Genomic DNA, 26279 nt, shown 5'->3' with positions numbered 1-26279 from the left:
GAATTCAGATTCTCTTCCTGCAGTGCTGAGCCTTTCACTTCTTGATCCATTCCTTCCAACCACATCCAGGCTGACTCAGCGACACAGATCATTCCCAGGGAAATGGCACATTCCAGCTTTTCCCCCACATAAATATTTCAGGCCCCAGATCAGCTCACTCCCTGCTCTCTCACCCTTGGGGGCTCCTGGCGAAGCCTGAAACAGAACAAGCTGGAGAAATCAGGAGAGGAAAAATGGGGAATGCATCAACACCTGGAAACACTTCAGGAATACTGAATTTGGGGATGATTATGTCACTTTTTCTCCGTGGCCTCCTGCCCTTTGGATGTAGCCATCCGGAACTGTGGAACATAGGGAACAGTGGCTTTAGGCTTGAGGCTGCTGTGGATAAACTCCTTGCCATTTGCTGGGATGTGCTGGAGAACCGCCCCCTCCGTGAGCAGATCCGTGCTTTGGAGCTGACACATTCCCCTGGAACTTTCTGTCAGGAAAATGTCCCTTTCTCCCTTTTGCAGGGATGTTATCCCAAGGTAATAGAGGCTCCGCTCAGCGCTGCCTGGGAAAGCGTCATCCAAAGGCTCCGAGAATCCCTCTGAGGAAGTCAGGGAGAGAGCCCTGCTGGGCTGCCAGCCAGGGGAGCCAGGGAATGCCACCAGTGCCCCACTGCCCACCTCCCAAGCACCACTGGAGAAGGCCCCTAAAACTACGGAACCTTCTGCTAGGAAACACTCATCAAAACAACTCCTTGGGTTCGTTTTCTGTCGGCAAAGCCCACTGGATTGGGAATTACTGATGACAGTGGCATATTTGAGGTCACACTGAGCCGTGGTTTCTCCGTCCTGGGAGCTCCTGGAGAAGCTGCTGCCCTGGAAGTGGCTGCTGGAGCACGCGGAGTCACATTCCGACTCCTGGGGGGCTGGAAACATGGAATCAATTCCTAAAAAATCCTGTGGCTCTTCTTTTTCCAAAGCTTTGGTGACACTGATGTCTTCCAGCACGATCTCTGCCTCCAGGAGAAGAGGCTGAAATGACATTGGCTCGGGATGCTTGGCAAAGAGATGCTCCAGAGCTTCAGGCTGGAAGAAAAGAGAGATTTTAAAGCTCATTTATTATGGAACAGCTTTATTTCCCTACCCAGCCTCTGGTTTTATGGATCACAGAACCCAACACCAAAGGTCATTCCCAGGACCCTGGAATTTTGCCACATCAAGTTCACACAGCGTTTTTAAAGAATTTATAGTTGAAAATCCTCTACAACAAAATTTCCTTGACACATTTAATCATTGATACATCAGCTGAAGTAGCTTTCCCTGCTAGGATTGGATTATCCAGGTCAAATCCAGCCTTTCCATAGGATTTTTGGAGCATTCCCACCTGAGTAGCAGCTGCTTGTTTGAACTGAGTGAGAGAAACACCTTTATTTGGGAGAAATGCAGGATTTACTGCTCCCTAATACCTGCACGTATAAATTATCCACCAGGATGAACTGACAGCAGCATGAGAGCTCCAAGGAAAATTCCCTTGTATTTCCTAATGGATTCCAGACAAAACAGAAGAAACCCAGGTTTTTTGTGCATTAACAAACTATGTTTTACAGCAGGGAAGCTGCCAAAATAATGAGGAAAATGTCAAAATACCTGAAGTAGTGGGAAATTAAAGAGTAAAACTCTTGGGCTCTACTCAGCCCAGACTCGCTGTTGGTGACATGTGGGCCCTGAATTTGGGGTTGGTCCCACACAAATCCATCAAATCCATCAAATCCCACACCAAAATGAACAGGGAGCTTTTGAACAATGAGAATAACATTTTTTCTCCTGCTGCCCCTGGTTTATCCCTAATGGAGGGGTTTGTATCCCTTTCCTCAGCGCAGCCCCTGCTCCATGGGCACCACAGCAAACACAGATGAAACCCCTCACAGCCAAGGCCAGGGGTGTTCTGGCAAAGGCCACCATCTGTCACCTCTGCCACATCACTCATGAAGAGCTGGCAGATATTTATCACATCCAATGCATAATCCAGAGGCCTGGGAAATGGGAACCTCTGGATGGAGTGAACAGGGCTGGATTTCCATTGGAGACACATGGACAGAGCTGGAACAAGAGCTGGGTGGGGAAAGCAGCGGCCCCAGGGAAACACAAACCTGCTGGAAATTAACTCCTTGTGCCCACGAGCAGTTCTTGGGGTTGGGAACATCCTCCCAGAACAGCTTCTTCATCCTGAAATGTCAGGGAAATGCTGGAGTTGGCACTGTTCCCATAGGGGCTGCACTGTGCAGGGAAGGCATCTCTGCAATTTTATTTATCCACAGCACTATGGCAATGAAATAATCATTGAGAGATTATAAATGGCCCCAATTTAATCCAAACCATAAAGAAGGGACATTCCAGGTGGCAGTTTGGGAAAATACAAAGGGTATGGTCTGTGCTGAATGAGCCCAACCCACAGGGCCTGAAGGGGCTCCAGGAGAGCTGCAGAGGGACTGGGGACAAGGCCTGGAGGGACAGGACCCAGGGAATGGCTTCCCAGTGCCAGAGGGCAGGGCTGGATGGGAGATTGGGAAGGAATTGTTCCCTGGGAGGGTGGGCAGGCCCTGGCACAGGGTGCCCAGAGCAGCTGTGGCTGCCCCTGGATCCCTGGCAGTGGCCAAGGCCAGGCTGGACATTGGGGCTGGGAGCAGCCTGGCACAGTGGGAGGTGTCCCTGGGGTGGCACTGGATGGGATTTAAGGTCCCTTCCCACCCAAACCAGTCTGGAACTCTGTGACACCAGTTCAGCAGAGTGGCACCAGTGCAGCCGCACCACCTGGACCTTTGGATAACAAGGAACAAGGTACCTTGGATGTGAAACCAGCAGCACTCCCAGCAGCAACACTGAGGTGGAAAAAACAATTGGCAGAACCACGTGGAGGCTGCCATTATTCCCAGTTTCAAATCCACCTGGAAATAAAGGAGTTCAGCTATTAATGCAGCAAAATAATTTTTCTGTGAGCAAATAGTTTGCAACAGGGAAATAACAAACAGTAGAAACAACAGCTTAGATGGGGAAACAACCTTGAGCAACAGTTTTATTGCACATGGACAAACCTTTCCCTTGGGAATAAATAGACAAAAAGGAATTATTTTAAACAGGAATTTAATCCCTCACTCAGCTCAGCCCACAGAGAGTTTTCAAATTAAAGCTGAAGCCTGTTCACTGTTTGTAGGTACACTACAATGACTTTAGTACATTTTTTTTCTGGTGAGACAGAGACTTTTGCATTTAAAGGTCACTTCGACTTCATAAAAGACATGGAAAAAGATCCTGTCAGTCACCTTTGGCAAACTGATCCGTGGCTCTGGCTTTGCCAACTCCTCCAGCAAACACAGGGTACAGGCTGAACTGGTACTTCTCAATCAGGATAAAGTGATCTGGAAAGGGGAAATCAGCCTTTGGAATCCACTGGCACCCAACTTTTAAACAATTCCCTCCACAGAGGCTCTGGTCACACACCCGAGTTCAGATCAGCCCAGAGAGGGCAATAATGCATCCATCTTTTATAGATGCCTACCTCAGTATCCCAAGATTAAAACTATTAATCCAGCATTATTCTGTCATGGAATGAACACCTTATGGAGCTACTGCGATAATGTCTAAGGATAAAGTCAAAATGCAAAGGAAATGCACACATTGATTTGAATAATTAGCTGGTGTGTTCAATATTCCAGAGCTAATTTTATTGTATTGCCACAAAATGAACTCGCTCCAGAGCTTCACTCTCTGTTAAACTGATTATTAATGCAACAGTCAATCCTCTAATGAGCATCAAAATTTGGTTTATTGGTCCTTACAATGAAAGTTATTAGAAACAGGAAGGGGGAACAAGGGCTCAGAGCTCAGAAATTCTACATTTTTTCTGTTCCACACCAATTAACATAATAAATTCTATTTCCAAGCACATGCTCACCATAAATAAAATATTTCCTGAGATTTGGAGGAACTCGCAGCCATTTCATCTCCTCCTCTTTGTTGAGGTTCTTCCACTCAATCACAAAGGATGTTACCTCAGGGATGTGGGGGGACAGAGTCCAAACCACAACCACACAGGTGCTGTTCACCAGGTAAGCACTCAGGGATTGCACAGCATCCACTGGGAAAACAGGAAAAACACCTGGGATCCACATCCTATAAACTGCACCACTGCTAAAGCTTCACCACTTTATCACTCTCATGATCTTCTCTATGATAAAGCCACAGCAGCAGAGAGATTTTTCTTTAAGTCACCAAAATTTGGGTTACACTAAACCAGTCCCAAGCACTAAACAGATCAAGTTTCTTACAGACATGAAATATCCCAATTCTCACCTGCAGTTCCTTAACTGCCCTTAACCAAAAAATTAACAACTCCTGAATTCTCAAGAATAAATTCAGCAGAGTGCAGCCAAATCCAGGAACTGCTGCTTAGGAAGTTGAGCAGGAATTGCTGCTCAGGAAGTCTGAGGACTCTGTACCCTGGCAGCCCAAAACAAGACCACATTTCATTCTGGAAACAACAAAATATTCCCCAGCAGGAATGTTGGGTGTTCCCAAATCAAAGGAGATGGAAGATCAGTTCTCCAGCAGGATTTAATTGTTCTTTGATTAAGTGCTTTATATTTTATTAGAAAAGGGAAGACAGCCCAGAGGCAGACAACTCATTTCCCAGCCCAAAAATCATCACGATTTTCATGATGGAAATTTCAGTTTTCCAACAGCTCTGTTGGTGCTGAATGTATCCCCATAAAATATTCTTTCTCCTACCAGAGGGAATTTTATCCCAAAGCAAGCTTTCCCCATGAACATCACAAGGATTCCCAGCATTTTCCACATCCCACTTGTTGCTGCTCTTACCTGTGCTCATTTGCTGGGATAGAGTTAAATTAGAATTAACTGCAGAAATTCCAACAGAATTCATGGCTAAAATGGTGATGGTGTGTGTTGGCTCAATCCATGGAAAGGAGCAGGTGGTGCCATGATCCACATATTCCTCCCAGGAGGGGTTTCCTGGGATCTGGTGCTTTATGATGTATCTGCTCACGCTGCACAATGAGTGATTCTCCATCAGGGGCTGCAGCAATTAATAAATGGGCATTAATTCCTGAATTCCTTCCCCACTCCCTGATTCCCTGAGTGGGAAGCTCCAATTTTAAGGAAACAGGACTCAGTGAAGATATTCTGACTCCTGGACTTTTAGCCAAGGACTGGAGTCCTTTGAAAGACTTCATTTCCTGTGTCCCACTCTCAGAGCTGACCCTTATTCCCTCTTTTCCCAGCAAAGGGAAGTGAAGGACAAGGAAAGCCAAACTTTAGGATTCCCACAGGAATTCCCTGTTTTACACATTTTTCAGAGTTCAAACCCCAGAGCAGCACATGAGCAAACAGGAATCCCAGAATTACCACCAGGATTCACCTCTTGCCTCTAGGATGAGCCAAGCAATTGTCAGGAACACAGAAAAAGGCAAATCCCAAATTCCCACAAGCACTGACGGCCTGATTTTGCCTCATGTGCGTGTTAAGACTCCCTTTCTGGCAATTCCACCTGGATTTAGGATCAAAGGGAAAGCTCCAAATGCAGCTGCTCCCACCTTCCACACAAGTGTAACATTCCTCTGCTTCCTTGCTGGATCCTCAGAAATGATTCTCCAAAATTCAGGGCCGTGCAAAGGAGCTGCAAAACGACAAATTGGGAAGGACAGTCACACCTGAGTCTGGAAAATCCCAGCCCTCAGGATGTCCCTGGAAGCACAGACCTCTGATGTCCTGCACGAGGGTTTGGGCTGCTCTGCTCCAGTCGCTCCAGAATCCAGATCCATCCAATTCCCTGCACCGCACCTGCACCACGTATTCCACACAAAGCTGCTCAACTTTTATCACAGCTGAGCTGCCTGTGGAGTTTGGGACTTCATAAAGCTGGGAGAGAAGGCAAAAAAAAGTCAAGAGTGAGAACAGGAGGATGTTCGGTGAGGAATCCAGTGAGGAAGTGGGGTTATGAGGAATATTCCTTTGCTAGACACTGTGATTTCCTCCATGGATAAATTCCATAGAAAGCAGCTCCACAGTACAGGCCAGCAATGCAATGATCCCTGCTCCCATCCAAATGAAACAGACACTACCTGCCATGGAATCCCTTCCCTGTTCCCTGCATTCCAGCGGATCTGGAAGGTCAGATCCCTGTTGGCAAACACAGGCTTGGTCCAGCTCACGTTCAGCAGCCCCACATTCCTGGTGAGTTCTGCTCCCACGTTGGAAGGGGGGAGAGGCTTTACTGGAAAATGGAAAGATTGAGAAATGACTGCAGTGTCTGCACTGACAATTCCCATTAAATCAAAGCATGGATTACTTTTCCTTGTCCCAAGAGTGGCAGGTAACACACGGCCTCTGCTATTCCAAGGAAAGCAGGACTGTGCTGGAAACACAGAATCCATGGGAATGTTTCCACGGATTTCACTTTCATTTAAAGCAAAACAGATTGTTTTGGTGCTGGCACCTGGTGCCTGCCCTGGGATAAAGAGCAAAAGACAGAGCCTTGCAATAAATTTAGAGGTTTAGGTTGGATATTTGGGAAAATTTCTCCATGGAAAGGGTGGTCAGGCATTGGAACAGCTGCCCAGGGCAGTGCTGAGTCCCCATTCCAGGAGGGATTTAAAATCCATATGGATGTGGCACTTGGGGACAGGGGTCAGTGTGGCCTTGGCACCTGGGCATGGTTGAACTCCATGGTCTCCAGGGGCTTTTCCAACCTTAGCAATTCCACAATTCCATTATTCTAATGGGGTCAGCCCTGCAGAAAGCAGCAGCTCCTGTAAAGCTGGTGACAGACACTGTGCAGTGATTAATGGAAATGGTTTTATTTTATTAATTGGAAATTCCCCCCAAATCCAGCTCCTCCAGAACAGGTGTACAACAGGAATCTCCCAAAGCCTGTGACTGTTAAGCAAGCCAAGTTGGAATAACTTATTTTGGATAATCAGATGTGAAAGAGGAGAAAAAAAACAATAAAAAAAAAATTCATTTTGGATGGTGCTAGAACGGGTTTGTTTTGGTTTACTACAAAACAGAGCACACTGCATTCAGGATAAATCATTCTATTCGTTGTCACCACATAATAAATGCATTTTATAATTAAATAACTAATTTATTTCATAATTATATGACTCTAACTTATTTAACGTAGCACCTCTAGGGTCCAGCTGCCTTGTTTGCTCTCACCTATGTTCACATTTGTGCCCAAAAGATACCCAGTGAATACTCTGTCACAGAGCAGATGAGAAGAGGTGATTTGCACATTTTGGTGCACCCAAACAGTGCTCCTGCCTCTTGTTTTCATCCAAATTTAAGTGCTCTGTGTGTCACAAAACTTTGCAGCAGCAGCAAAGAGCATGGGCAGTGCCCACGATTTTAAATGGATATATAACAGCGTAAACAATACACTGTACTGGAATAGAAACTTAATTAATTGAAGACAAATTAGTCTGGAAAATTAAATAACCAAACCCTTAAAAATAAGCTCCATTTTTCAATATAACACTTGCATTTTCTGTAGAGGGAATAACAGGCAAGAGTGGATGTTTCATTTACAATCTGCTCCTGTGCCAAGCTAAATGTATGGAAATAACATTTAATCCAATTTGGTTTTTAAGGTAATATCAAAACTCTCATATTTTTATTTAAAGCCTGTGGAAAAGTACTCTCCCTACACCATGGAAAATCCAGGGGCACAAGGGAAGAGAGATTCATGGATCTCGACCTACCCACATCTGCTGGAATGACACAAGTTGGGGAGGATTCCAGTGTTCCCAGGAAGTGCTCAAACTCTATCCACATGGTATATCCAGATAAAAGGAAAATAGGCTGGAATGTGCACTCGTAGGAATGATTCCTCTGCAAATGGCATTCCTTCACCTCTGAGTTTGGAGATGAGCTTGGAAAGTCAGAGCAATAAATTTGGCTCCTTAAAAGAGGGGAAAAAACCACATTCAGTTGCTACATTGCAAGTGTTAAGTCTGGAGGGAACTAAAAGAACTGGTGGCACTGGAAGCAGCCCGGGATTTTGAGGATTATTTGGATCTTGAAGCTGAATCTGCACGGAATGGATAATTAACACTCCAGTGTCACTGCTCAAAGCTTTGGCTCTGGAAAAAGCAGGACATGAAGGCTCTTCCCACTGCGAAAAGTTTTGGTTTGACAAAAAGCAACACGTACAACAGCTCCAAATCCTCATCAATTGTGGCATTTTAGGTATTGGCAATAAACACAGCAAGGCAAATCTGTCAAGAATTGACTCCAGTCAGGAATGACTTCCAAAATCCCAACTGGCAACCAGAGGGAAGCTGCCACGCAGACCAGTCAGACCCAGAGAGGTCTCCAGGAGATGGAAATCCCATAAAAACATCAACTCTGGATTAAAAATCCCATGTCCAGTTATCACAGCTGGAAACAAAAGAGAGGAGCCCTGGATTCTGGATGAAATGGAAATGGATATGTTCTTGGAGTGGGAAGGTTTCAGATTTCTCCTCAGACTTGTGAGGAGAGGGCCAGAGAGGGCGTGCGTTACTCAGCTGAACCACCAGAGTTACTCTTGGTTGAAGTCTCCTCTTCCTGTCCCCAGGATTAAAGCAGTGCCTGGTGCTTTGGAGGTTGGGATTGGCATTCCCTGCTCCCTCAGGATGATCCCACAGGAGCTGTTTCTCTTGGCAGCACCGACTGCAGAGGAAGACGTAGTAACAACCCAAGCAAAACAAAACCCCAGCAGCCAAAGCATCACACACAGCACAGCAGCGCTGCACTCCAGCTCCAAAATGGAACAGCAGCAGGAATTTGATTGCATTTTCGTCTTTCAGGTCTTACTCTGAACAAATAACCACAGAAATAAGAACAAAAAGAAGGATTGGCAGCATCTGGGAAGGATTTGCAGGCAGTGTGAATGTCACTGTTTGATCGAGCAGGAACACTAACAAATCTACACATTATCACCTCCTACTAGAAAATTACATTTTTAGCTAGACCTGAACAGTAAAGAAGTGGAAATACAAGCCATGATGAGCAGCATGGGGTTTATTCCCAGCTCCCTGCCCAGCAGTGCACTCATTATATCCATATTTGTGAAGGCAGTTCAAGCAAAAGCTACCTCAGCACTCGGCCAGGCATTAATCCTGCCCCAAAAGCCTCCACTTGAACTTTCCAGCATTCCAGTTATTCCTTTAGTCCACAAAACCCTGAGAAATATTCACCTGGGCACCAGCATAATTCAAAACTCCAGTCCACCTCCACCAGAGAAGACAGGCTGGCTTCCCAAAGGATTAGGCCCTCAGAGCTGATGGAAGCTGTTTGCCAAAATTTCTGCATCCCCAGCCCAGCAGAGCAGTAAAATTATGGATTTCTGTCTCAGGAAGGGTTGTCTGTCTGTCTGTCTGAGTGGTTCTAGGAAGCTCTCAAGCTCAATATATCAGGGGTGGAATGGGATGAGCTTTGAGGTCCCTCCCAACCCAAACCAGTCTGGGATTCTGGGAATTGCTGCAGTCAAAGCTGCTGCCTCACAAAGCAATATTCCCTTTGTGAGCTAAGGTTTGATTCTCTAAGCAAGATTTTTTTCCATCTTGTAATGAATTTATTTCATCCTCTATTTTTACCTGTCTGTACGTAGGAAAAAAAGTACAGAATTACAGAAAAATCAAAGACTGAGTGGAGACCTCAGGAGGTCTCAAGCCCTATCTCAGACTCAGAGCAGGGTTAAATTCAAATCACATGGAGCTGCCCAGGGTCCCATCCAGCTGGGATCTGAGAGTCTCCAAGAACAGGGATTCTACAGCTCCCCCAGGCCAGACATTCCCACTGGGAATGGGCTTTTCCCTTATTTCCTTACAACTTGGAGATAAGAGCAACTGGAATAATTTTTGTAACTGCTGCAAGCAAACTGCTTGAAGAGAACTGCCTCCCAAACTGTTTGCAAAATGCTGAAAATCCTTATAAATATGATCTGTTACATACTCAGGTATCTCTGGTTCCCTTCCTGCACACAGAATAAATCCTCCTTAAAGAATCTGTTCATTTTATAAGTACATTTATCCAGAATTCTTTGATGCAGTAATATTTTGAGGAATGCTTTCCAAGCATAAAAAGAGAATTTAAATCCATCCATACCTGTAATATCTTAACTGCAAACTCCCCAGGAGCAAGGTGGTTGGGTTTGCAGACCATCTGCAAGTCATTTTAGTTAAGTATCCATCCGTCTCACAGGAGATATTAAAATCCATGTCTAATTAAAAGACATTAAAAGCTTAATTAATGAGACACAATGGTTGCTACAAAAAAAACCCCAAAGGCAATAATAAATGGAGTTTCAATGGAAATATTCCATCCTCACTAGGAAAATGCCCCAAAAGGAGAATGGAAAATCCTCTGGAATCTTACCTACTACATATAATTCAGCGTATCTATGGTGACATTCCCTACTTTGGTGACAACAGTACAAAGCGTTATAGAAGAAACTTCCTCTAGGTTTGGTTGCTTTCAAGTTGAAAAGAGTAACTTTGCTTACACGATTGTTCACAAGAGAATATTGGCTGGCTGGGATTTCTTCTGCTAAATTCAGCCACCAAACCACCTCCTGGGCCTCTACAGGCTTGCTTTTGTTTTTATAGATGCACAGAAATGAAATGTTGGAGCCAGCACTGGTCAGGGTCTTGGGAGGGAAGTACAGGACTTGAGCTGCACAAAAAGGGGGAAAAAGGGGAAGGAATCCATTGAGATTTGAAACTGAAGCAAAAAACATAGAGCATTTGTCAATAAATTATTATTATTATTATTATTAATTATTAATTATTATTAGTCTAGTTGTATTTCTAGCTTTCCTACTTCTTAATCCCTGTGAACAACTACAGGTGCAGAAATGAGCCTTGGACTGTCTCCCTCCACAACTGAAGTTTCTAAACTCTGATTAAAATAATCTTCAATATCCCCAGGCTACACAAAAGGAAAAAAAGGTGAAAAAGATCCATTGAGACTCAAAATTGAACCAAAAAACCATAAACATATTTGTCAATAGAAAAATATCATTATTATTATTATCATCATCCAGTTTTATTTCTAACTCTCCTACTTCTTAATCACTATGAACAAGAGCAGAAATGAGCCTTGTACTGTCTCCCTGCACACCTGAAGTTTCTAAACTCTGATTCAAATAATCTTTAATATCCCCAGGCAAATCTGAATTAAATGAGCAGAAAATCACTGGAGGGTGCAGTGCAAGCAACACACAGCAGCACAAGGGGAACATAATAAAATTAATCAATCTTTTCAGGAGTTGCTGTTCCTCCTCCTCCTCCTGAAGTCAGCAGGAGATTAAAGTCTCAAAACCTGGTTTTACACTGCAATTAACACCAAATTGTAGCAGTAGTACAATCCAGGCTTAAAGACACTGAATTTTCCAAGGATTTAAAGATGTGTGAGCTCAGTCCCCATCACTCAGGGATTCAGGGAAGCTACAGGTGGAGCTGGAACGGAGCTGTTTGCAAAGATCTCCCAAAGCCAGCCTGAAAATCCTTTAAAGGTGAGGTTTGCTTCCCATACTGAGGAACTAGGCAGAGATTTTTAGGATTTCCCCCAAATTTCCCTTTATCAGGCAGCAAAACAGATTTAGGATCTGTTGTTGAAGGTTTTATTAGAAAAAAAGCTCTTTTTCCAAGGTTTAGTTCTTTCCTTGGAACTTGGTTTAAGCCCACAACACAGAAGTTTAACACAGAGCACAGGTGCCCATGTAAAGGCCCAGGAAAAGCACAGAGTTCAGAGAACTCCTGTGACAGCACAGACCAAAATATTCCCAGGTGGGGAATATTTAAGCAGAGTGTGGAAAAATACAAAATAATCAGAAAGTCAGTTTTGCACAGGGCTCAGCATTACAAACCAAGCTGGACTATATAAAAAGTACATTTCATTTTGCTCTGGGCCTTTAGTTCAGCTACAAAACCAAAACCAGAGGTGAGAGAAAGCATTAGGAGAAAAATCTTGAATTGAGGAGAGGTTCAGTGCTGCCAACTGAAATTGGAACTGGAAAAGCTCTGAGGCAAAGAGCTGTTTCTGGGTCTGAACAGGGGCTGGTGAGGGAGTGACAGCCACGGAGGTGTGTTCTCCAGAACCCCTAACGCCAGCCTGGCACAGGGGAGGAGCTGAGCCTCAGGCAAAGCCAGCCAGGGAGGGCAGAAGGGGAAAAGCTCCCACAGGATTTTTCATCCCAACTCATGTTCTCCAATACCAAATCCACTAAACAAACTGGGAAATCAGTTTTATTCCAAAAACCTGCAGGTGTCCTACCTCCCAAAGTGGGATTGTAGGGTGTGCTCCAGTCACTCCAGAACCCTGGACCACGGAGATTCCTGCTCCTCACTTGCACTGAGGATGGAGAGTCAAGTAGGGCACTGTCTATGGCCACTGAGGTTTCCAGAGCAACCTGAAGCATCTGTTGGATTATCAAAATCCATTATTGTTGTAAAATGAAACAGGAAAAGAGACAGAGGGAAGCAAAACAAATAATCTATAAAGTCAGAATTCTCCTCATGCCTTCTCTTTAAACTCAGTTTTTGGGAGTGCTGAGTAAATCGATTTACTCCTTAAGAGACAGGAGATAATGTCCTCATATTCTACACAAGGATTTTCTAGGTTTTTAGGTAGCAAGTTGGATTAAAAAGCTTTCTCCTTTAAATCTACTGTCAATCTGAGAGTGGTAGAAGTTGCATAACTGTGGAAAACAAGTTGTATCATTATGGATTACTAATTAACAGCTGCTTGTTATTCCAGAGCCACTTGCGTGGTAGAACAGAAAAGAACCCTATTTATACAAAACTTATAAATATTAAACATAGATGTGTTACAGAACATACAGAATGCTGAAAGAAAATGGGTTTAGACTTCACAGAATCCAGGATTTCATCCAAAGAGAAAAATGGGAGTTTGTTTATAAGACCCAGCAGGAGATGGGGCTTCTCTTAGTGTTTACAGATGTCCAGTCCAGCTTCCCAGCTTTTCCAGCTCAGGAGAAAGCAGCGTGCTAAGCCCAGCTCCACCAGAGCAGCCATACTCTCAACCCAAGGCCAAGGAGGGTGGTGGGAACCCCGGGATTTGGGAGAGCCTCCCACCCTGGAAAGCCGAGCACCGGCGCTGCCTCACCTGGCACTCCCCGTGTCCCGGGGGAGCAGAGATCCTCACTTGGTGCTGCAGAGGGAATGGCAGCAGCACGGGGCTGGACCAGCAGAGCTTCACCTGGCCCCTCTCAGCCAGCTCCAGCTGCAGGTTCACAGGGGCCTCAGGCTTCACTGCACACAAATTCATTGGCAATTTAGCCCCAGCTTCACCCAGGACTGCTGGGTTTTACTGAGTCACAACTCTCCCTCAGAACTGAACTCAGTTCTCTTGACCTCCGTTCTCAAGAGCTGCTCTGCTGCGTGGCAGTGATGTGTAATACCCCTGCAAAAGTCACCCAGGCACTGGTGCAGTTACCAAGAAATGCTGCTTGACCTCCCACTTCCCTTAAATCTGCAGGAATTTCTTCCCTCAAGCCACAACTCTTCCCTGGTTTACCTGCCTTGCTGAAAAGAGGGAATTGGGGAAGGGAGGGATGGGAGTGCTGTGAAAATCAATTTGCTCCTTAAAATGGCCTCAGATTGCACACAAGGATTTTCTAAATATTCCCATCCTTCCACAGGGATTATGGCTCTGAAAGGATGTCTCCAGGAGAGCTGCATTAGGACAAAGTAAAAATGGGGAGTTTGGATAGTCCCATCAGGATGAAGGGAACTCTGGAGTGGGGAATGGATGGGCAATCCTTAGGATTACACTCCTGGGACAATCACAAGGAATCAAGGCCCTACTTTTACCTGTTACTGAGACCTTGGCTGGCCTTGTCCTCATTCACAGCCAAGTTTCTCCCATGGAAGAGTAAAGTCCCGCTCCAAACCACTGCAGGGTGAATACCACGTGCAAAAGCTGAAGGGAAAACATCCCCAAAAATCTTGGGCAGTGGGCAAATGTTCCCTTCAAATTCCATCTGCACTGGTGTCCAGCTCTCCAAGTGGTATTACTGGAATCTCACTCAGTTACACCAAAAATCTCGTATCATTTTCACTGTAAATCCACCACACTAAGTCAAATTTTATTTAATTTCTACTTCTAGACCATCTCAAAGCAATTAACTTAATGAAAGCCAGCAGGGAGTGATTGGGGAGGAGGCAAACAAAGTCAGTGGCTTTTCCATCACAATTCCCTGATTCAGATCCCACTTCCTGAACACAGATAATGATGGTTGTGATGCCACCTGCTCCACTGTAAGCAAATAAAATCCACATGACACAAGCATTCAGAGTTTTACATTCAAAATAGTTTTAATTGAGCTAAATCTTGGCAGAACATATATGAATATTATGCATTTCTAAAACATACTTCCCTAAGCAGAGCAAACTCATTATGTCATTTTTAAATACTGGCAGACTCCAGCCTGAATTTTTAATTTCTTCCTGTAGCATCATCTCAAACCAACAGGATGAAAAATGCCACCTCTCATCTTCCAAACAAGCCCACCCAGAGACTTTTAACTGGTTCTGTCTGCAGAGCACATCAGTTAGGAGGAAGTTCATAAAATTCCCAAGTTTTTAAGTTAATAAGATGTTCATAAAACTTTAGGGTTTTTTGCCTGCAGCTGACAGCTCCCACCTTTATGAAATCTGCCCAAATCTGCAATAACTGGGCATGTTGGATAGCAACACATATCAAATTCATCATGTCAGGAGAGTTTGAGCTTGATCAAACACAGAGGAATGTTTCCCATCTTGGAAAACGCTGGGGTTGCATGGGTGAGGAAGAAAACATCAGGATCAGAGAGCTGCTCGGGAAAATGGGTGGGAGCATTTGCTAAGCAACTTTTGGAACAGCTTTTTAAATTTAAGTCCTCAGCAACATGGCCAGAAAAGCTCCACCACTGGCCCAGTCCTGGGCACAGAGAGCTCCTGATTAGAATGGAAAAAACCAGAAGTAACCAATTTATTGCCTGCCCGGGCCCTGCTCGGTGTGGTTTGCACTGGAGCCCAGACAGGGATTAGGGAGCTTTTCCTGTCCTGTCTGTGCCCCCTTTCCCAGGAGAGCCGTGCTGCTGCTGTTTTCCATGGACACAGGGTTAAAGGCTGCTTACCTATGTCCGTGGGCTGCAGTGACATCGGAGGGGACCCCAGGGCTGTGCCACCAGCCACCATCTCCAGCCACAGGAGGTAGGTGTGGTTGAGGCTCGGGGAGGCCACCGGGCACTCACAGGTGTCCTGCTCCCTGCAGTCACACCGAGCCACCCTCACTGTCCCCTGCAGAGAGCTCGTGGATGCAGCTCCCTGGGACAGCTCTGATCTACAGGGGGACAAAGCAAACCAGGGAACAAAACAATGAAATCTTTTCTTCTCTGTCTCAATAGGCTTGTCCATCTGGATATGGTTTATTGGTCAGAAAATAAAATCAATTAAGGTTAAAAAGTAGTAATTGTAAGCTATTGCTTTGACTTTGCTGCTTCTCCCTTTTTAAATGGTTTCTAAGTAATGAACACAATTCCCTTAAAGTATTCCCAGATCTTTTCTAGGCACACAATGTTGTTTTACCTTCCCATGGCAGCTCCCTGCCATCCCAAAAGAGATGAATTTCTACTTTCCATTCCTGAGGCACTGAAATAATATCAAAACAATTTAATGTTCCTTCCAGCTCCTGCTACAGTTAATCTTTACAGGGAATATTATAATCATGGAATGGGTTGGGATGGGAGGGACCTTAAATCTCATCCCATCCCAATCCTGTGCCAGGGAGAGGGACACCTTCCACTATCCCAGGCTGCTCCAAGCTCCATCCTTGGACACTGCCAGGGATCCAGGGGCAGCCACAGCTTCTCTGGGCACCCTGTGCCAGGATCTCCCCCCTCTCACAGGGAACAATTCCTTCTCAATCTCCCATCTAAATCTTTGGATCCAGCAGTTCCCAAAGGATTCTTCATTGCCACCTCTACTCTTCAGGCTCTTCCAGAGATCCACACTGATGGAGTTCTGCAGGTATCCAGTGACAAAGGCCTCCCTAAGGCTGGGAATTCAATAGTGCAAATAATTTGTGGCCAAATTTCTCACAGCAGCAAAGCCAAGACAAATCCTGACAGTTCAATCACCTCGGATTCTTTCCTGCTTTTGACTTTTTCATCCTCACCCAAAAAAAAAAAGCTCCTGTTTTGAATTGTTCTGAAGTGATTTTGGAGTTATTTCTGTCCAGTAAGGGTTTTGTTTTACTAATTCAGAGAAAGAAATGGAAATTCATAGAATCAGAGCCTTTTTCTGGTTCATTTTTCAAACGGTTTTATAGCTGGCATGACTTACTGGAACCCTCGGATTCAGGGAGGGCAGAGATCTCTGCACTGGAGGAGAGGGAAGGACAAGATTCGGTGCTTTATTTTTTGGGTTTAGTCCATTTGTTATCTGGTCCATTTATCTGAGTGCAGAGCACAGGGAACTGGGCATGATTCACCAATCCCATTTCCATATCCTGCCCTACTTAGAGAGGAAAAGGTCTAAAACTGAGGATTTATGGAGGATGGGAAGAGCTCATGCAAAGCACAGGCTGGGACTGCAGGGAAACCACTCCTGGATCATCCCAGCACCACTCCCCTCATCCCTCACTGAGCTTTGTGCACCCACCTTGGGGTTGGGATACCCTGAGGCTGGAAAATCATGGAATTTCAGCAGCACTGCCCTCCCAGCCCTGTGCTCTGCAGGAACAACCCCAAGCAGGTCCGTTTCGGGGTATGGTTTACGTTTATTAATGCTCCAGACAGTCAATCCTGACATTCCTAAAATAATTCTCTCCAGGACTCCCAGACCTTGGGACACAGGAATTATGCTGATGGTATCTGGCAGACACAGAGCTTTTCAGTTACTTGGAATCATTTTGTTTTTCTACATGTGGCTCCACTGGTTTTTCCTGAATTTCCTTTCAAAGACTTCGCAGAATTTTCTTTGAAGCTTCCCTGCCTTCTCCTGTTGCTCACAAGATTTTATTGGTCTCCAAAAGCCACAATCAGTCCATAAAACATGTATTTTTTCTTCAAACCATGTCTTTGATCTGATCTAACTGGAAAGTGGTTACCACCACCCCAGCCCCTCATCATTCCTAATATTTCAATTTTTAACCATCAAAATGAGATTGTCTGCACCAAAAAAAAACAGTGTAAAGGGAGAAAAGTGCTGAAGAGCTCCTCTTCTGACTTATTAGCCCTCACAAGCTGAGGAGGTCAGTGGCTCCTCCACTCCAAACCCTGTCACAGAGAGTTCTTTTAGCCAACACCTTGGAAAACCTCGGAGAAAAAAACATTTAGGAAGTCCTAAATGTTTTATATTTATATTCAACCCTCTTCAGAAGGTGATGCTTCTCCTGCTAATTGCATCTGTGGCCCCATGGTGAACTTGGAGACTTTCAATTAGATGCTGCAAAATGTCCTGACTGGATTTCAATCCTGTTCTTGCAATTGAAAAGAAAAAGTAAAACTTATTTTAGGAAGAATGACATGAATTTCTACGCTTGCTCTCATTTCAGGGAAGGTCCATCCCAAGCAGGTGGTTCTGAAATAGGGTCACCATTGGAACCCTGCTGTCATTATTCCTGTCATTATTCCTTTTCAAGCACTGCCTTTATTAGGAATGGATGGAGCAAAGCTGTCTGGGGGTTCCAGGACTTTCCATAAACATTTTCCAGTGTTTTTGATAGATGGTAGCTCCAGAAAAATACTTATTTGAAGAAGCTGCCCCATTAAACTGCAGCAGATCTGAGGGCTGCTGAGCTCATAAATCTCTAATGAAAGGTTGATTTTCTCTGGCTGGAGAGGCTCAATGTACAACTGATGCACTTGAAGCAAACTGCATGATTTTTCTTTAAAAAACATGGAAATTTAGTCCCAGAACTGAAGGAGAGCCTCACAGGTACTTCAAGTAAGTCAAAATACGAGTGCAGCCTTATGAGCTCAAAGGGCAAATGATAACCAGTGCTCAAAATTAAACTGGGAGCACTCCCCAAGGTTCCAGCTCCTGGAATTAACCGTGGGCTTTAGAGCATTCCTGGAATCACACAGCTGGGAAGATGTTTGGTAGACAATTAACCCAACTTGCCAAATGAAGCTTTGGAATAACCTTTTCTCCCCCAAAGCCCCATCATCTCCCTTACTTAAGGCTCTCACACAGCCCAGCCATGGGCAGAACAAAACATTCCCATCCCTGATACCATTTCCAAGCAGGAAAACTGTGGATGTGGTAAATCAGAGGCTACTTCTCTAATGCTGAAAAAAACAAAAGCAGTGAGAGACCAAGGTTTTGTGTTGTAGGTTCCTCTGGATCATTATTTTTGTGCATTGCCCTGTATGTGAGAATCCTGGCTGGATCTCCAGACTCCCAGGGAGAAACACATGCCAGGAATGCATATTTTTAAAACTGGGAATGTTTTCAAGGTATTTTGGCTCGGGAATAAAATGTTAAGGTATCAGAGAGCCAACAGGGAAAGCTGTCACCTTCCCAAAGTCTGAAATGCTTGTGCCTGCTCTTCCCTCAGAACACAGGGACCCTAAAAGGAAAATAGCAATGTGGGATCTGGGGAGGGAAATGAGTGCTCCAAGGTTTTGCTTTGTTTCTCATTTTTGCAGCAAAGAGGAATCAAACAGAGACTCTGGTGAGTCCATAGGGCCTGCTCTCCTAAATTGCATGGCACTTACTGAATTCCCTTCCTAACACAAAGAACCTCTTCATCCCAGCTGGGGCTCCAATCTGTTGGCATTCCAAAAAAATTCAATATAGAGATTACTGCACTGGGACCACTGGCAAAGCTTTTCCTATTGCAGCTGAGCCTGGATGGAGCAGAGCAAAGCCAGAGCTGCTTCCCCCACAAACACCCATGGAATGGTATTTTGGGAATCAAAGTCATGAGGAACACTGGAAATGGGAACCCACTTCACCAAAATAGGATTAAAATATTATGTCAGCTAAACAAGCATATTTATTCCTGGATAATACACTTGGTTTCTACCCTGACTACAGGGATGATTTGTGCCAAATGGTATCTGGCTGGTTAGGAAGTCCTCCCCTATAAATTCAGCTAATTCAACTATCAGCTTCTCCTGTTTGCCAAGGAAATGAAGTCTGGGTGTTTAGACCAACCCTTCAAATCTATCAAAAAATCAGAAATCAATTCAGAAAGAAACAGAGTGGCTTCATGCAATCAAACAGATCTTTTGATAAGCAATGTACACAAGACCTGCCCACCCCACAGCCAGGATGATTCCATCTCTCAGCATTCCAGGGAATATTCACCACAGTGACAATGAGATGAGAGCAGCATTTGCCATTGGATTACGCTGAAGTACCACACTTACTTCAAGAGAGACAATATTATGGTCAAAAGCAAATAAAAAGCAGACCCAAGACTTTAAAATTAAGAAATTCTAACAACAAAGATATTTTAAGAAGCCAATGCTGATTTCATGAAAACATTTCAAGAAACATGGGAAAAGCAGAGAAGGGGGACTCTCCATTCCAACCTTTTTCATTCAAAGATACACAAACTTTCCATATGGTCCAGGATTACTTTTAGACAGGACAAAGTAAAATCTGCGAAGCTAAAGCTCCCATCGTGCTGGAAGCTGAAATGCTGCTGCTTTAGAAAATGCTTTCAGATTTCCAGGCAAATTTAACAGAGCCTGTACTTACCCAGAGTATAGAAGATTAACCTTCAGGTCATCTCTCAGGTCCAGCTTCAAAAGCTGCAGGTTACAAACCAACAGGTCCAGCTTGCCTCTAATCCTACATTCCACGTTCCAGCTCCAATCTGGGCAAAAGAAAGGGATTACACATTTCTGAGCTGTATTAAAACAAAATAAAACAACAGGATAGAACTCACTCACAAAGAGAGGACAAGGAACAGATATTGATGAAGGTGAGGCTGCAGCACAAATGGGAAAATATTTATGAATAATCCGAGTTGGGCACCTTAAACACTTCCAAGGCTCGCAATCCATGTGGTCCTGCACTGTCATGATTAAAGAAGGAATATTTTTAACCTGGATTTAGGGACAAGGCTGCAGGGTGAAGAAAAATGAAGCTGATGGTGGTCGTTGTGTCCTGGGAAGTGGCACAGCCTCAGTGTGGCTGTACTGGGGATGTGTGAAATGAAATTCTATCTACTGAGGTCAATGAGATTCCTGGCAGCAGGATGCCAGCTCCGTGTTCCTCAAACAGGAGGAGGGAAAAAACCTCGGGAAAAAAGATCCTAATCCATGTACAGATATTTACTGCATATTTATTATTTAAAGCACCATAATTCATGTAGAAATGATGCCATTTGCTCTCCATCTCCCCTGCCTTCTGATGGAGTTTAAAGCCCATATCCACCAAAAATATTTAAAATATTCCTCACAGTGTCTAAACTCCTTTGAAGATCTGGGTTTATGTCCTCTTATGCAGTGCTCTATATTTTAATTACAATTCCCCTGGAAAGACAGCCAACTTTTTCTTCCCCTTTTGAAACTCTGCCGTACAATTCCCTCCATCTTCCACTACATTCTGAGGAAGGATTTTACCACGCTGAGGAAGGATTTTACCACGCTGAGGAAGGATTTTACCACACTGAGGAATGATTTTACCACACTGCATTGCCTGCCCGAGATAGAAGTGAATCCCCATTAATCCAACCCACCCCTCTCCTCCCAAACAACAAAAAAACCTAAATATTTTTTTTTAAGAATTAACTTCTTGTGCCCTTCAGTGCTAAACCCACCTATTTGCTGAGGAGCAGAGATATTTATTTCTGAAGGAATAAACTTCCTTGCCTGCATGCTTGCTCTGTACAAAGAACAGCCAATGTTGCTGGCACTCCAAAGGCAACACAGAAAACTTTCTTCATTCATTGAAGGCTTGGTTTTGGGTGCTCCCAGTTCTCTCCTCAGACCAGACCAGCTCCCAGCTGAGAAAGGGCTCAGAAAGGTCTCATTGAGCAGCACACAGGGCAGTGTGAAGTTCCTGGGAGGAACTGGATGGACCATGCAATGGGCAGCTGCCAGCTGAAGGAAGTCTGCAAACATAAAGGGAAAAGCATTGGAAATGAAAGAGAAAGTTCATATTATTAAACAGTACAAAGGGAGTGGCTGATGTCATAGAGAAATGCATTCATTAGGTAAAAATCAGGTGGTTTCCATGGGTTGTTCCCTGAGGTAAAGACAAAATTAATAAAAACATCCCCTCTAGGTAAAGACAAAATTACTAAAAACATCCCCTCTGACTGGTGGCACGGGTGACAGATTCCAGCCTTTTACCCCAACCTCACTGCACCCAAACTTTTGTTTTCTCAATCTCTTGAAATAGGTCAAGGCCAAGATTGTAGGTGAAGCATCTCTTTGGGATAAATTGCCTTTTATTAACCAAAAATCCTGAACTGAGGTGAATCCTAAACTGGGTATGAGCCTCATCTTCCCATGCAGTGCTGGATCAGATTCCCTCCAGCTCTTTTAAAACATCTCCATTTCAATAAAAAAAATAATCCTGTTTTAAATATAAAACACAGTCCCCACTGTAACTCTTAAATAAAAAAGGACAATATCACTGTGGGTGCAACTGCACAACCCCAGGGCATTATCTGGGAAATGAGAGGCAGGAAAATGATCGTTTTTCCCATCAGACTTGAATCCTTCCAAATAAAACCACTCTGAGCACATTTGTTGATAAGTCATAGCTTGACCTGTGCTCACAATGGCTCAGAGAAGGATGAGCAGGAAACAACTTCCTGTAAAACACTCTGTGAATTCAAAGATTAAAGCTCTACTTGCAGCAAGGCATGGGGCCATTTGTGCACTTTGCATTCAGCTCTTTGCTCAGGAAGGGCAGAAATTTTAAGCAGTTCATTAAATAGAAATTAACTGATGCTCTATGCCTTGCAATAGCCAAAATAAGATACAGCAGAATATTTCTAGCACTGTTTGATTAATAGCACAGAGCATGAGCTAAATAATACCCAAATATGCACGGAGAGCTTTTAAAAAGCTGTTAAAAACAGGAGATGCAGTGTGTTATTCTGCAGAGCGTTCTGCTCTCTCTCCACACGGATTTCGTGCTGCCAGACTCCTGCGGGGCTCTGCTCTTCCCTCCTCTCCCACGGAACAGAGTTTGTGCCTCTGTGAATCCCGGCTTCATTAGGCCTCCTGCAGGAGGCAGTGGAGCAAACAGACTCTCAGGCCATAATCCACGATTAAAGAAGGGACAAACAAGTGCCATGGAGCAGGACAGAGAAGCAACACTGTCCCCAGCTCCTCTCTTTTTCTCAGGAACTTCCCCCTCATGTATCACAGATCATCTCCAGGGATTAATTAAATCTTATAAAGTCAAAAATGTGCTCAGCTCCCTTCTTCAGAAATGGACAAAATAAAGTTAAAATGATCCAGAGGAAGCCATGACTTGTAGTTCTGTCCCCAGAGCAGCAGTGTGGCTGGGCTAACAGGGCCATCAGATGGTGACAAACTGCTCTGAATCCCAGGAAACCTCCCTGGAGCATCCAGTTTTCCAATTAAAGCTACTCAATCTGTTTAGATCACAAAGGGTATTTAAAAGAATGTCAACAATGCAATATTTGATACTGAGTGGATAAAAGAGTACAGATAGCAAGATTAAAAGGTGTGTATGTATATAAAAAGGTGCCTAAATCTAATGATTTCTTCATCTTTTTCGTTTATATCTTGTAAAGATGACACAAATTTTCAAAATAACTTCACTGGATTACAGGGTCTGCTTTCTCCCTACGCATCATCATCAGAAGTATTTAAATAGTTCTTATTAGAATAAAAAAAAAAATAAAAAAGAAAGGCAAATACCAGCTGTCCCTGCACAGCAGATGCCAATATTGTCCGAGGCATTTCCCAATTAGGAAAGCAGTTTATTAATCCAGCATTTGGAGTGAGCTGAGCACCCTTTGGCAGCCCTGTGCCCATGGAGGCAGGAATGGCAGTACCCCCCAGGAGCAGAGCTCAAACCTGGCTGCACTGAGCTAAAAAACTGCACTTCTGGTGGAAATAGCATTTTTCCTTACAATTTAGGGCAACAAAACAAATTCCCCACAAATTTCTAGTTCTGTCTAGGGCATTTGTTTGGATGTGCCTGGACTCACCACATACTTTTTACTGATGTTTCCTGATCTGAAAAATTATCCCAAACTGGTTTCTGGGATATTTTTTAGTGACTTACCCATCAACACAAACATGGTTGGGATGATTTGCTCACACATCTTGTTTTGTAGATCTGACCTGAAAAACAAGTAGAAAATTAATGGAAAGCTTGTAATTATCAGTCTCTTATTTCATTTCGGTGCACTTCAGTTCATTTGAGGCTCACACCTTTGTAAGCAGAATCATGGAATCCCAGAATGGTTTGGGATGGAAGGGAACTTAGAGATCATCTAATTCCAACACCCTGGGACGGGGAGAGACACTTCTCTCTAGAGCAGGAAAGGAAGAACAGGCCGGAAAGGAAGAAAAAAATCAGAATTTTCCAAGTGCAACACACTCAGAATCACTCACCCATTTCAACAGTGAAGACTCCACTAAACTTCACAGCAACATTTCATTATTGCTCTTTCATTTCAGTTACTTTTTTTCTTTTGTTTATTTTCATCCAATAGTTACATAAATTCTGTTAAAATCTAAATATATTTTTATACTTAAAGCTCCATAGAGGAGAGTTTGGCTGCTGTTGTAGTCAAGCAGAACTGAGTGCTGAGTAAAATCCACAGCTCAAGTCAGACAGCAAATGCCAGGGCAAGAAATTCGAGTTAGGGAACCCCTCCAAAGTGTTCCATTCCTTAAATATTTCTGAGGACAGTTTCCTTGAGAACATCCATGGAGCCAAAAGAGGCAGTGCCAAGGTTATGTAATGCACTGGCCTTGCACTTTGGGGCTGCATGTCCTGTAAAATAAATATATATTCAATATCTACCTGAAGCAGCAGCCAGCTGCCCAGTGAAGTTACAATTTCCAGATCCTTGTCTCCCCCTGCTCTCCCACAAATTCAGCTGGAGCAGAATTTCTCCAGCACTGTGCTCTGCAGGATGAATCAGTCCCATCCACTTTTCTCCCCATCCACCAGGTGCTTTTTAAGCTCCATTTTCAGCAATTGAAGAGGGAATCTCAGCTTCTCCCAGCCCCTATTTCAGAGGACAATTTGGCTCTCAGCACAGCTGGTAGGTGGCCCACCTTACCTGCTCCTCTTCCATTAGTTTATTCCTACCATGAGGGCCAGAGGAATTATGGAGCTATCAGGTCTGTCATTTCCCAAAGATACAGGCAGGAATTATTTCCAAGAGCCTATATTTGAAGTTACTTAGATTTTCCCTGATTTCTGACTGAAGTAAAAGAAAAAACCTTTTAAAAGGGTTTATTTGACATAAATGTATATTATTCACACTATAAGGGGTTTAATGACAAACAGCCCATATTCCTCTTTTACAGGTGCAACAAAAATTCCCTGTTCATACTTCAATCACTTCTCAGCAGGAAACTGGCAGAGATCACTTCCAAGAAAACTGGACATCCATTTCCAAAACGTCTAAAGTTATCCATAGGTCCTGGGTGTTAAGAGTTTCTCCCATGAAATACCCATTTACACCGACAAGAAAACAACCAGAGAGCCTCAGAACCCCATACAGAAGGAAAATTATAATGATATGCAGTTTAGTGAAGAAAAAGGCTTTTTAATTTCCTGATGGAAGTCAAAAAAAATTAAGGGAGAATTTCTGCATGGAAAGGGTGCTCAGGCCTTGGCAGGGGCTGCCCAGGGAGGTTTGGAGTGCCCATCCCTGGAGGTGTCCAAGGAAGGGCTGGAGGTGGCACTCAGGGCTCTGGGCTGGGGACAAGGTTGGACTCAATGGTCTTGGAGGGCTTTTCCAACCTTAATGATTCTGGGATTTTCCAATAAAAAATTACCATAAAGAGCAATCAGATGTTCTGATGTCAGCCCTAATTTAACAATATTTGGAGCAGAAGGCAGAACCACATTTCAGCCCAGCTTGGAATCTCCCCTGTCACATCAACCTAGGCTGGCTTTTACAGAGGTGTTTTTCCAATCCAGGCTCCAACAACATTCCTGAACAACACCAGTGCTGTACATGACCAAAAAGCCCTGTAAGCTGCATGATCCTAGAATTAGCCCCTTTTCTGTTCAAAGTTCAGCCTTCCTTGTGTAAACTTTACAGGAGAATTGGATAAAAAAGAGATATGTACAGATAAATCCCAGGGCGGGATAAATGCACTACTGGAGCAGACAGGATTCCCCAAAATCTCTTCCAGTGAGAACTGTGAACTTGCCAGAATTCCTTACTCCAGTGTAAGAAAGAAAGAATACAAGTTTTACAAGAACATTTACAGGGAAGGGGAAGTTCAATAAAGAGAATTATTAAAACTTGTAAGCTCTGTCCTGGAGAGAATAAATTAACACAGCCAGGACAAATTGGTTTATTTGTGGCTGGGGAAGTGTCCATACACAAGGAAGGAATTGAGGTCCTTTTTAACAAACATACCTTGAATTTTTCTGGAGCCACTGATTTTGCTGCTGCTGCATACAAGAAATTTTCTGATTTCTTATGTAAATACTATATTCTGCTCCATACCAATAGAGTAGAGTTGGGGTTAAAAGCAAAACACAGCAGATATGACAGGCAAGGAGGAGAGCAACGAAATAAAATCATTTTTATTTACAGGTCAGGTGAGAAATCATAAAATCCCCTGGTTTATCAGCATGGAAAACGCGTTCAGCACAACCTGAAATGAGCAGGGCCCACAAACACCTGCACTGGGCATGGAAAACCAGATAAACCATCCCTGACTTTTGCAAGCACTGAACTACAGCTGGTTTTAAATATTAAAAATCTCTAGAAAGCATAAAAATATTTTAGTAATAATGTCTATGCAGAGCATCTTCTGACCTGTTCTTCAGGGGCTTTCCAGTCCTGTTGGTTTGGCCAAGACCTTCCCGAGTATGGAATTCCATTGCATATGTTTGCCATTGAGTATATCAGCAATCATTCTTAATAAAGAGTTCTGAGTAAGTGGTATGCACAAAACAGAAACGAGTGTGACCCACACTGAATAATTTTGCTTTCTAATATTAAAGCTTTCATAAAAGCAACCCAAGTTGGGCAGAAGCACAGCTACAAATCCAGCTCTAAAGCTGCTGGTGGAGCCTCTTC

General features: G+C 43.8%; 1 protein-coding gene across 1 annotated transcript; it reads right to left on the bottom strand.

Annotated features, from left to right (window-relative positions):
* Positions 1-293: 293 nt before the first annotated feature.
* LEPR (leptin receptor) lies at positions 294-23324 on the bottom strand (the record flags this gene model as incomplete). Its single annotated transcript, XM_082287584.1, has 18 exons — positions 294-1076; positions 2141-2216; positions 2833-2935; positions 3311-3406; positions 3943-4125; positions 4866-5082; positions 5600-5682; positions 5765-5924; positions 6128-6279; positions 7766-7965; positions 10155-10269; positions 10425-10721; positions 12324-12468; positions 13176-13321; positions 15190-15395; positions 19766-19883; positions 20832-21125; positions 23285-23324. 18 exons carry the CDS (start codon positions 23322-23324, stop codon positions 294-296), a joined length of 3414 nt encoding a protein of 1137 aa, XP_082143710.1.
* Positions 23325-26279: the final 2955 nt, after the last annotated feature.

Source organism: Coloeus monedula (genome assembly GCF_965178545.1).
Source record: "Coloeus monedula genome assembly, chromosome: 9".
Lineage (NCBI taxonomy): Eukaryota > Metazoa > Chordata > Aves > Passeriformes > Corvidae > Coloeus > Coloeus monedula.
Note: the sequence above shows the minus strand (reverse complement) of the source record. Positions and strands in the feature narration are given on the sequence as shown.